Raw genomic sequence first — 12,485 nt, 5'->3', positions numbered from 1 at the left:
GGCTCGGGACCCAAGGTGGGCTTTGTCAGGACGTGTCCAGGCTGTGCTGGCCCCACGTGAAGTGTGCGTGATGAGCCATGGGAAGCCGACCTGTGACCAGGAGCTCTGCACGGGTCCAGCCCAGGTCCTGGCATGGCCACGGGGCGCGGCCACACCAGATTGCTGCACTGGCCTCGTGAGAGCTCAAAGGCTGCTGTGGAAGTCAAGCCAAGCTGCATGTGAATCCCGGCTCCCCCAGGCAGGGGGTGACATGATCTCTGCATGGAGGGGGGCAGCAGAGGTGGGGAGGGTCTCTTGGGGGGACCTTATACAGGCAGCACGTGGCGACGGATGAGGAGCAGCTGTCTCAGCCCCTAACATGGTTATTGAGTGCATCTTCCCTCTGCCCCTGCCCTTTTCTCTTCATCCCCAAACCTCTGCTCTGGAACTCTCTTCTGCAGGGATCCCAGGGACCACCTGGACTTCCAGGACCTCCCGGCCCCATTGGCGCTCCCGTAAGTAGAGGCCGCTATTGGAAGGGGCTGTGTTGCTGTTCTAGGGGACTGGGACCCAGGCCCTGTGACAGGTCCCCACCCCACATCTATGTATAGATGCAACTTGGAGCATGTGGTCAGAGAGGCCCACACCTGGGCTGGCGTCTCCATCATGTCTGCTCCCAGAGGGGAGGGGGGCCCTCGCGCAGGTTCTGGGTGCTTCTCCTGAGGATGGTGTGTGGATGCAGGGCAGGGCGGCAGCCCTTTCCCAGGGGAGGGGGAGGAATGTGGCTTCAAGGGGCCTTGAGTCTCAGGTTCAATTCCTTGGTTCCGTGATTGGATGGCAGTGGGGACTGACTCTGGGGCCACCTTGCTGCGCTCGGCCAGCTGAGCTCAGGTGTTAGCTGGGGGCACCTGGATAATCCAGGGATGGGGTGACCAGCCCCGGGGGCTGTCATCCAAGTGGGGGCCGAGCTCACCACCTGGGCCCGAGGGAGAAGCAGGCTGCCGTGGGGAGTGAGACACATGGGAGACAGACCTTCACCACCGTCCCAGGTGAGCAGGCTGTCCCGGGGCCTCAAGCTCAGCACAGAGAAGCTGGACGGGGCTGTCTGCATGTTACTCATCCTCCCTTCCCCTCCAGGGTCTCCATGGAGAACGAGGGGAAAAGGGAGCCCAGGGAGAAAAGGTATTTACAGTCTGCTTCAGTTAGTTGTGCAGCTTTCTGTGGACAGTGTGTGTGTGAGCGTGTGTGTGTGAATGTGTGTGTGTGTGTGTGTGTGTGTGTGTACCGTGGTGACCGAGGGCTGGTGCAGAGGAGGCATTAGCTTCTGACCCCAACTGTAAACTCTGGGCCCGGAAGGCCGTGGGCCCGGTACCTGCAGGGGTTGAGATCCCCTTGCAGAGACAGTTTGGGGTTTCCGGGCCAGAGGGGTTTTGAAAGTGCCCTGGATTGGGATTCAAAAAGTTCCAGTTGCTGCTGGGGACTCACATCTTCCTTAGCAGCTGGCCTGCGTTCTCCACACCTCAGGGACGCTGACTCTCAATGGAGAGAGGGGGCGCGGGGACAGCTGTGGCCCTGGTGACCCACGCTCAGCCTCGTGGACCGAGCGCAGTGACCTGACCTCAGCTGAGACTCTCCATGCCGAGGCTGGCTGTGCCTTCATATTGACGCCACCAGGTCACAAGTCATCCACAGACCAGACCTTTCCATGGGTGGAGTGCTTGGGGCCCTGGGGGTGGGGAGAAGGATGGCACCCCCTGCCCCACCTCCCCAGGTAGCAGTGAGCATTGAATTCCCAGGAATCCCAGGCCCATCCGCTCACTGGGCTCCTTCAGATCAAAAGCTGGAAATTGGCCCTCTCGCGCTTAGCTGTGTTCCAGCTCCCTTTTCAGCACCTGCCCTGTTCTGTCTTCCTGGAATATGTGTTTCTTTTGTTTATAGAACATTTCTAAATTATTAAGAAATTTAATTTTATTTCAAGCAATGTAACATACACACAGCCATATCTGGAAACAGGAAGAAAAAAACCAAACAAACAACAGCCTATAATTGCACCATCCCACTTCAGCTGCAGTGACCACTCTGGCCCGTTTCTTGATTTCTTGCAGGACTCACTCCTGCGTCTCCGATGTCTTTCTACATCGTCCCCCATGACGTGTTCTGCTTTGCGTCGCGTCTCCTCTTCCTCCAGGCAGCGTCTCCCCCGCCTGTGCTGCTGCAGACGTCTATGATTTATCTTAAGTGGCTGTACAGCGTCCCCCTGTGTGAATAGGCCGTGATTTATGTGCTCATTCCCCTATTATCGATCAGTGAGGATTATTTCCAGTTTGTCATGATTAAAAAATACTGCTTTGGTGAACATTTTCACACCAATGCCTTTATTTATTTATTTTTCCCAATGTAGGATGGTTTTCTCTGGCCGCTCCCTTAGAAGGGAGATTGTGGTCAAAGGAGACGAATGTGTTGTATGACTCAGGAAGCGTGTGGGTCCCCAAAAGGCTCCTTGGAAGGAGGGGGGCGAGAGCCAGGGTGATGCCCCTCACCTCAGGCCACAAAGCGTGGTTTCTGTTTGTTCGGATATCAAACTTTCATCACTGCAGCTTCAACAGTGGAGTCCCTTGCCGTGGTGGTTGGGGGCGCATGTCCCTTTGTTCTTTGGAGAGAGTTCGTGTGGCTCCGTGTGTCAGGTTTTGGGTGGAGGGCCTCTCTGTGGCCCTCTGCTTCTCCTCTGTACAAGGTGGGGACTGGGAAATGACCCTTGGGGTAACTGAGGGTCCAGGCACAGGCTTGATGGGCAGCCCTGGTGCATGGGGCGGTGGGTCCAATTTGAAGGTTTCCCCCAGAAGCAGGCAGGGTTTGGGGAACAGACGTGGCAGGAGGGCTGAGCCACAGCCCAGAGCCCTGTAGCCGCCACCTGGCAGGGAAGCTGGGAGAGCAGGGGGTCACCTGCAGGGCAGGTCCTGGAGAGGAAGTCCAGCCATCAGCCGTCAGCCTTAGTCTACAGTCTGGCCCAGAGGGCCCAGAGGAAGCCCTGCATGGTGATTCCATAGTCAGGTTGCCTGGGTTTCCGGCTTAGCTCTGGGGTCTGCAAGCAGTGTGATCTTCGGAGAGTTGATTTCACCTCTGAGTCTCAAGTTTCCTCAATGTAGAGAATAGATATTATGTAAGGCTGCTATGAAGATTAAATGACTTCATGTTTGTAAAATGCTTAGAGCAGTGCTGGGCAACAGAGGCCATATTTATGGAGAGTGGGAGACGAGAAGGGGAGAAACAGCAAGGCGTAGAGGATCGGCAGGGAGGCATAACCTGAGCGCTGAGAGCTCTGCTTTGACTCTGATCCCCAGCTCCCTTGCCGATGTTCTCGGTGACTCTGGGGGGAGCTGGTTCCTTCTCTGCACCTCTGTTTTCCCATCTGTCAAACCAGATGCTTGGGCTGCATGATCTCTTGGGCTTCTTTCCAGTTCTTATATCTGATGAGTACTTAGAACAGTTTATTTTCTTGTGAACCTCTTAAATTTCTTAAATCAGCAAAAAGGAAGTTTCCATCTCCCCTCGAGACAGGTGCATCCCGCTGCCTGGCCTCCCAGATGTGGAGAGTGGCCAGAGAGAGCCAGTGCCTGCCCGCCACCGAGCCCAGCTCTGCCAGCGCCTGTCAGGACCTTCTCTGAGGGCGTGGGGCAGGCGGGCCGGCCTTGCTTTTGGCATCTTCCAGAAAGGCTCTGCCAGGCACGAGGTATGGAGGCTCCGTGGGCACAAGGACCTCCTAGTGACTGAGGGGCAGTGAGGCCTGAATGGATTGTCCAGGGGCCGCTGGGCTCGGGGCAGTCGGCAGAGTGTACAGTGGGTCCACTCAGTCGCAAAGAGGGGCGCCCACTCCCTGGGGACCAGAAGTTGGACACAGCCGCCGCTGCTCTGTCCAGAAGAGCGTGCTCTCTGGACAGCTTTGGCGGGGTGTTGGGGCGAGCTCCTGCAGCCCCGGGGAGGGCGTCCCGGGGTCCTGCCCTTCTGGGGATGGGAGCCCAGGCCTTGGAGCAGCAACCCGTGGTTCTGCTGCCAGCAGCTCTGGGGCCTCACTGCAGCTTCTTTCCCCTTGACCCCCAGTACACTGAGAGTCTAGGCTGGTGTGTGTGTGCGTGTCTCTCTCTCTCCTCTGTGTGTGTGTGTGTGTGTGTGTGGGCAGGGGAAGGGCTCTCCTGGTGTGTGTGTCTCTACTGGTGTGTGGGTGTGTGTGTAGAGAGGGGAGGGGCTCTCCAGATGTGTGTCTCCTGGTGTGTGTGTGGGGGGGTATGTATAGGTTGTGTGTGTGTGTCTCTCTCTCCTGGTGTGTGGGTGTGTGTGTAGAGGGGAGGGGCTCTCCAGGTATATGTCTCCTGGTGTATGTGTGTGTCGTGTGTGTGTGTGCCTCCTGGTGTGTGTGTCTTTTGGTGTGTGTGTGTCTCCTGGTATGTGTGTGTGTCTCCTGGTGTGTTTTTGTGTGTCTCCTGGTGTGTGTGTGTGTCTCCTGGTGTGTGTGTGTGTCTCCTGGTATGTGTGTGTGTCTCCTGGTATGTGTTTGTGTCTCCTGGTGTGTGTGTGTGTGTCTCCTGGGATGTGTGTGTATCTCCTGGTGTGTTTGTGTATCTCCTGGTGTGTGTTTGTGTCTCCTGGTATATGTGTGTGTCTCCTGGTGTGTGTGTGTGTCTCCTGGTGTGTGTGTGTGTCTCCTGGTATATGTGTGTGTCTCCTGGTGTGTGTGTGTGTCTCCTGGTGTGTGTGTGTGTCTCCTGGTATATGTGTGTGTCTCCTGGTGTGTGTGTGTGTCTCCTGGTATGTGTGTGTGTGTGTCTCCTGGTGTGTGTGTCTCCTGGTGTGTGTGTGTATCCTGGTATGTGTATCCCCTGGTGTGTGTGTGTGTGTGTCTCCTGGTGTATGTGTGTGTCTCCTGGTGTGTGTGTGTGTGTACCCTGGTGTGTGTGTATGTGTCTCCTGGTGTGTGTGTGTCTCCTGGTATGTGTTTGTGTCTCCTGGTGTGTGTGTGTCTCCTGATGTGTGTGTGTCTCCTGGTGTGTGTGTGTGTGTGTGTGTGTGTGTCTCCTGGTGTGTGTGTCTCGTGTGTGTGTGTGTGTCTCCTGGTATATGTGTGTATATCTCCTGGTGTGTGTGTGTGTGTGTGTCTCCTGGTGTGTATGTATCTCCTGGTGTGTGTGTGTGTGTGTGTCTCCTGGTGTGTGTGTGTCTCCTGGTGTGTGTGTGTGTGTGTCTCCTGGTGTGTGTGTGTCTCCTGGTATGTGTTTGTGTCTCCTGGTGTGTGTGTGTCTCCTGATGTGTGTGTGTCTCCTGATGTGTGTGTGTGTGTGTGTGTCTCCTAGTGTGTGTGTGTCTCCTGGTGTATGTGTGTGTGTCTCCTGGTGTGTGTGTGTCTCCTGGTGTGTGTGTGTCTCCTGATGTGTGTGTGTCTCCTGATGTGTGTGTGTGTGTGTGTGTCTCCTGGTGTGTGTGTGTCTCCTGGTGTGTGTGTGTGTCTCCTGGTGTGTGTATCTCCTGGTGTGTGTGTGTGTGTGTCTCCTGGTGTATGTGTGTGTGTACCTCCTGGTGTATGTGTGTGTCGTGTGTGTGTGTGCCTCCTGGTGTGTGTGTCTTTTGGTGTGTGTGTGTCTCCTGGTATATGTGTGTGTCCCCTGGTATGTGTTTGTGTGTCTCCTGGTGTGTGTGTGTGTGTCTCCTGGTGTGTATGTGTCTCCTGGTGTGTGTGTGTGTCTCTCCTGGTGTGTGTGTGTGTATCTCCTGGTGTGTGTGTGTGTGTGTGTCTCCTGGTGTATGTGTGTGTGTACCTCCTGGTGTGTGTGTGTGTGTGTGTGTTTGGGGGGGTTCTCGCCTGGTGCCTGGTGGAGAGCAGAGCACAATGGAGCGCTAAATGCCTTTGCTGGCCCTTCGTTTCTGTGACACTAACCCTGGGCGTGTCCCTCTGTTGTTCATCTCACTTTGCTTCCTTTGCCAGGGGGAGCGAGGCCTGGATGGATTCCCCGGGAAGCAGGGGGAGGCTGGTGAGCAGGTAGGTGGGCAGGATAGGGTGGGGCCTGAGTCAGGCTCGTAGGGCCTGTGGGCTTCAGTCTGTCCTGCTCTGCTGGGGGCTTCGGGAGGCTTAATGACCAGCCCCCAGCTTGCCACTCATGGACTCCTCCAGGCCAGAGTGGAGGGATCCCAGAGAACACACCACTTTAAAACTGGTCTAACCTTAGTAACACGACAGCTGATCATCAATGGGAAGACCACAGGCAACGTGCGTGTGTTCAGAGAGACGCATGCGTTGCAGTCCTGTCCCTGAGACTAAACGATTACAGACAGCCCAGATGCTCATAAATAAGAAACAAGCTGAATAAATCAGGGTGTGTATTAAATAGACACAGGGAATAATATGAAGCTGTGCAAACTAATAGAACTCCTAATGTCCTGATACGGGTGTTCTATGAGATGCATCCAGGAGTCCAAAGGGGACCACATGGAAATGTGGGCCTGGGGTAACTTTATAGCGACAAGTGCAGTCTGGGAGAACTTATGGAGGAGACCTTCTGGGGAAAAGGCCAGGAACAGATCTGGAGGTGTGTTACCCTCAGCCCTGCCATCTCCACTCACTCCCCTGATGGACCCCGTGTTCTTCTCTTTCCAGGGAAGACCCGGCCCTCCTGGCGAGCCAGGGCCCCAGGGGGAGAAGGTAAGCCAGGTGCTGGGGTGGGAGATGGCTCCTGACGAGCAGGTGTGGCGCTGCTCCCCTGAACAAATTGAGGCCTGTGTTTCGGGGGGTGGCTGTGCTGGAGTTCTGGGAACAAAGTGCAGACAGAGGTGGTGAATCGTGCATTAGAACTCAGCCTACAAGAAATTTCTGGTTATTGTATTTAAACATGTTTTTCTATTTGGGGGAATAAAAATCCATCTAAAAAACAAATGAAAATCCCCATTATATAACATCTGGACATACTAAAATGTTGTGCTATTTAAATGTCTTTTTGGGCTAAGGCAGAGTAGGAGCAAATACAAAAATCTTGCAAATTCCTTTTCCTCTTTCTCCTCCTCTCCTTTGGAAGGTTTACTGTTTTTTTAACCAGAATTATAATTCTGAAAATGTGCTGGGTATTTCATAAATAAAATAGAGGTTGTACCTCATCCTGCTAGTCATCTGTGTTAGAACATTTTCACAACAAGGCTTATTAACTCGGTGAATTTGCTGTTTAGGATTTCTGTAATGCAAAGAACTGCGTGTAAAATTGTGAAGTGCTATGAAAACATATGAAGATGATTACCTTGCTAGGCCTTCAGGGTCACAAAGGAAATGGAGAAGGCAGGCTGTGCTCTGGATTTATGGCAGGAGGGGTGATGAGACCCAGCCCTGCATTTAGTACAAGAGAAAGAGTTTCTTTCAGATGATTAGGCCCTTAAGAAAGACATCAGACTTTGGGTCTGAGAACAGGCAGGAGAGAGATGGGCAGTGGGGGGAATCTGGCTAAAGCAAAGAGGGCTGGGCCAGAGATACATGGTTTGTTCTCAGTGTCACACTGCAGAGTGCAGGTCAAGGTCACTGCCCGACTCGGACGCCTTCCCAGCACATGCTGAAAATGAAAAGAAAAAGGCTGCTCTGACTCCTTCCAGAAACAGGGTATAGTTATAAATAAATAAGACCCCCGTGGGCTGAGAAAGCCTCTCTTGAGCAGTGGTGGCTGGAGAAGGTTGATCTTTTCTTGAACTTCAGTTCTTGCCGAATTATTCTCTCTCGGTCTAAATATTTTTAGAGTTGAGATTTATATTGCTCTGTTACCCTGGTGTCAGGATTTTAATGTATTCTTGAAGTTTCTTGACACTGAGGATGCTAAATCCTAAAATAAGTAGTTTATTTCAAGTCACTAAGAGGGGATGGTTCTTAAAGTTTGGATCTAGGTGACAGCTCTTTCCTACTACTGTTTGTGTGTGTGTGTATTATAAATTCTAACCTCCCCCTCATTTATAGAGATGTTTGGCCCCTTCTGATTGGGAGATAGCTGAGTTTTCACTGCTTATTATGATGAATGCAGCAGAAGTGGGAAGACAGGGTCCAAGGGCCATGGTATGATTTGGAGCATTTGTTGGGTCTAGAAACCAGAGGTCCTTGAGTGATGATACAATGACTCTCAACTCATGTTGAAGCAATGTTACTGGGACAGATCTTGGCTGCTTTACAATTTGAAACAGTCATTGTGGCTATAGCTCAATATCAAAATAGTTCCCTGTAATGAAATGCCTGTCATTTCTCTTCAGGGTGCCGTGGGTCCTGCAGGGCCCCCTGGGCTTCCAGGCTCTGTGGTAAGTGGTGCAGCCCCTTGAGGTTAAAATCCCGGACTCAGACATTGATCGGATTGTGTAGTTGGGACAGTTGTTGCCTCTGAGAATGACAAGGAACTCTTCTGATGACAAGAGCTGGCTCTGAAGCTTTTGCACACTGAAAATGGGATAAAATCAGAGAAAAGTCAGAAATGGCTGTGCAAATGCCTGCCATGGAGTGGAGTGAGGGTGGCTATTGAGAAGAGGCCACCAGCTTTGCTGACATCTGGTTTGTCCCCCAGGTGCAGAGAGAGGGCCTGAAAGGCAAGCAGGTAAGTGGGATGTGGGACCCCGGGTGGTGGCCGAGATAGAAAGGCCACCAGCATAGGGGTGAGACTGCTTGCTGAGCTCAGATGGAGCCCCTCAGAGATGGGTCAGATCGACTGTCCGCCAGGAACGCTGATTCGCACCAGTGTCTCTGAGTCCCTGCTGGGAACTCGGGAAGAAGACAGTCAGCAGAGGGTCCTGGTTGGAGCCCTGGGACATGAGGAGGGGGTGTCATGGCTAATTCGTGTTTGGCTTGTGTTACCAGGGAGCCCCTGGACCACAGGGTCACCAGGGCCCACCTGGGCCACCAGGCGCTCCGGTAAGTCATTCCCCACCCTCCCCGTCCCTGTCCCCCACCCCCCCCTCCAGGCTGGGGTCTGCTCTGCACACCTCTAGGTTTGCAGATCATGGCCATTTTCGCTGCCGAGTGCAGGGTTATTTCAGAGGCTCATCCTGTCACCCTGAGTGACAGGGGTTGTTACCAGCATCTAGCACAGGAGACACTGGGCCTCGAGGGCTGAGATCACCGGGCGCGAGTCGGGCATGAGCAAGTTTGCACCTGGAGCCGAAGCCCAGGCAGCCTGCCTCCAGAGTCCCCAGGCCGAGACTGGCCAGGGCTGGAGTTCTGGTGCTCAGTCTGGTGTTTAAGCTTCCTTTCAGATAAAACAGAATAAAAACATTGGACACTTCAACACCAGTTGAATCATTTCCAATGCACATTTGCTTTTCGCTTGTTTCTAATTAATACCGACTTTGAAGTGGCTTGGAACACTTCAGCCTTCGGTTTCTCCCTCTGTTAAGAATTTAACGTTAAGAATAACCATCTGGGAAAAGGCCATTCAAAGGGACTCTGTGATCATTTTTGATGTGAGTTCAGATACTAAGGATGATGAATATGAATCAGTCAGTTCCACATGTTGGTGGTTGAATCAGGTCCCTTTTGGTAACAGACTTCTGCTTCTTTCAAGTGAGTGTTTCATTGAAGGAAATGAAACAACTCTTATTTTGAAATGCCCATAGATCATATTTAAAGTAACTCAGATTTATCATAAGTTGGATTTATAATCATATTTACAATAAAGCCTATTCCTCATTAGGGTAAATGTGTGTATTTTTGCTGGGGTAAAACTGGGAGAAACTTAGATGTATTTTGCTGTTGTCCAGTCACTCAGTCGTGTCTGACTCTGCGACCCCATGGACTGCAGCACGCCAGGCTTCCCTGTCCTTCACCATCTCCCAGAGTTTGCTCAGATTTATGTCCTTTGATTTGACGACGCCATCCAACCATCTCATTCTCTGTTACCTCCTCCTGCTCCTCAGTCTTTCCCAGCATCAGGGTCTTTTCCAATGAGTTGGCTCTTCTCACCAGGTGGCCAAAGTACTGGAGCTTCGGCATCAGTCCTTCCAGTGAACATTCAGGGTCGATTTCCTTTAGAACTGAGATGGTGTTTAATTCCAGTATAATTAGAAAAATTTCACATCAAAAAATTCAGGTTAGAATAACTTCCCTTCTATCTCTATAACCTTAGATACCTTGCTTAAACCCTTCTGAGGCTTGATGTCCAAATCTCTCCACCATCGTCGGTATGTTGAGAGATTTCAAGTAGATAACATGGGTAATACAGTGTGCTCAGATCAGTCAGTGGCAAGTATTGATTATCGGTGTTGTAGTACATATTGGAGGCAAACATATGCATAGTATGGAAGGGTGAAGTTTTTTTTTTTTTTAACCAAAGAAGATATGCACAGAGATATAAGTAAGTAGCTTGCACAAAGTCACATAGCTAAAAAGCAAGACTGAGCTTTGAACCCAGATCCATCTGACAGTCTGGCCCATCCTCTTTTCACCCCTGAGTGCACAGTGCAGCAACACCTCCTCCGAGCTGCCCAGAGCAGAGTGACTTTACCTCTCAGTTCCCACTAAGGAATAAGAAGGTAACAGTGCCCAGGCCTGCTTATTCCCAAGGCAGCCTTCTTGATCCCTCATTCAGGGGTCTGGGATGTACTAATGGCATTTTTCCCCTTTATGTAAAATTTGATAAATGAGGAAGGGAGGGAAGGAAGAAACCTCAAACATTTTGGTCACATGCTTTATATCAAGTGAAATATTTAAGGGTGGAGATAGGAGGAAAGCACATGGACTGATTTCATAGTTTAGTGAAAAGAGTGTGAAAAAGAAATAATTGTGAGTTGACACTTGCAATGAGGATTCAAGTGTTTCATATCATTCCTTCAGGCCATTTTCTAGAACAAGGAGAGGGTCCTGAACCCACAGTTCTTGCAAATACTGGAACAGCACAACCCTGCAGCTCAGTGGAGCTGTCCAGGGTCCTGAAGAGGGTCTCGGGGCTGGATGCTCTTGACAGAATGGGATTGAGTACAGTACATGGTGTTGGTGATGAAATTCCCCTGGAAGGAGTTCAAAAAGCCAGTAGCCTACCGAAAGACCTTGTGAAAAATGAGGAACAGTGATGAAAGGCCTAGAGTGTAAAGTTCTTAAGGCCAGGGCCAGTATCTCTCCCATTTCTCAAATCCACAGTTTATCACATGGTGGGAACTTAATACATGCTTGTGAAGGAGTGACCCACAGCAAGTATTTAGGAGGGACATCAAAGTGAGACCTGATTTCAGTTTGAGCTCTTAAGGAGCACTATGGCCATGGAAGACACTTGGGGTTAGGAGCCCCAGAGCATTGGTTTCATGTCCCAGTTCATCCACCGAGAAGCTTTGGGTCTTGATGGCATCACTGTACCCATCTTATCCTCTTCTGTTTCCCTGGAAATCATCATCATCAATGTCACCTCCTACATTAATGTGCTGTGAGAGTTAAATGGGTGATCGTAGGAAGCACTGCTCTAGGAAGCCTTATTAAGCCCAATACAGAGATCAGTTGTTATTTCTGGTTTTCTGAATCCCCAGCAGCACCTGGCCCAGGGCCTTCTGCAGAACAGTGGCTCCCTAAGTATTCATTAGATTGAAGGAGAGCAAAAGCCTGGCTTCAGCAGCTTCTGTTGAGAAGGGAAAACTTTGAGTTTGTGACGAGCAGTCCCAGAGAGTGGAAAGTGCATCCCATTCTCTGAGTGGAAACAGCACGCAGCCTTCTGCACCCGGATGCTGGGAGTCACTGAGGAGGCCTGCATCTCTCATCCTTTCCCCAAGATGGAACGGGTTGTGGTAGTTGTATCAATGTTTGATTGAGTGTAATAAAGAAGGACCAGCTGGGCAGGTCAAATGAGAGACATTTCTCGATGCTTCAGGAAAACTCACCTCTGCAGGGGCTTCCCTTGAAGTGTGCCCTGATCTCACTGGAATAATCCTTGTGAGAAAGGGATATTTAAACCTTTGATTACTATAGTTGGTACAGTCACGTGTTCATTTTAATGGTGTTATTAAGAGAAAAGACCTTAAACCTCAATACAGTTCTGTCTCTTAATAGTTATGCAAAATGTGGCAATAATAGCTGTTTGTATGACAGTCATATTATTGAGTCTATAGACTCGCTTCCCAGGTGGCTCAGGGGTAAAGAATCCCCCGCTTGCCAATGCAGGAGACATAGGAGACACAGGTTCAATCCCTGGGTCAGGAAGATCCCCTGTAGACGGAAATGGCAGCTCACTCCAGTATTCTTGCCTGGGAAATCCCATGGACAGGGGAGCTCGCAGGCTACAGTCCATAAGGCTGCAAAGAGTTGGCCACGACTGAGTGAACAACAACAACATATTATTGAAAATGAGGAATTTGAAGTGCAGAGAGGGAGTTGTTGGCCCCAGTTCACTGATAAAGTTGGTGATAGGGTCTCAGAGCTGAAGGCTGCATTTTCCGATCCACATGTCATGCCATATTCTAGACGACGTCATTATGCACATAAGTATAAACCAGGGTGCTGTCAGGAGACCCGGGTGCGCGTCAGGGCC

General features: G+C 51.1%; 1 protein-coding gene across 1 annotated transcript in view; it reads left to right on the top strand.

Moving 5' to 3' along the window:
- The window catches only part of COL22A1 (collagen type XXII alpha 1 chain), a 224,960-nt gene that overhangs the window by 90,886 nt on the left and 121,589 nt on the right, over positions 1–12,485 (top strand). The window contains exons 15-21 of the mRNA XM_018058603.1: positions 441–494; positions 1,117–1,161; positions 5,954–6,007; positions 6,623–6,667; positions 8,242–8,286; positions 8,547–8,576; positions 8,837–8,890. Coding sequence (XP_017914092.1) covers positions 441–494; positions 1,117–1,161; positions 5,954–6,007; positions 6,623–6,667; positions 8,242–8,286; positions 8,547–8,576; positions 8,837–8,890 — 327 coding nt within the window. The remainder of the gene's footprint in view (positions 1–440; positions 495–1,116; positions 1,162–5,953; positions 6,008–6,622; positions 6,668–8,241; positions 8,287–8,546; positions 8,577–8,836; positions 8,891–12,485) is intronic.

The sequence above is a fragment of the Capra hircus genome, chromosome 14, assembly GCF_001704415.2.
Source record: "Capra hircus breed San Clemente chromosome 14, ASM170441v1, whole genome shotgun sequence".
NCBI lineage: Eukaryota > Metazoa > Chordata > Mammalia > Artiodactyla > Bovidae > Capra > Capra hircus.
This window is presented reverse-complemented; position numbering and strand designations above follow the sequence as displayed.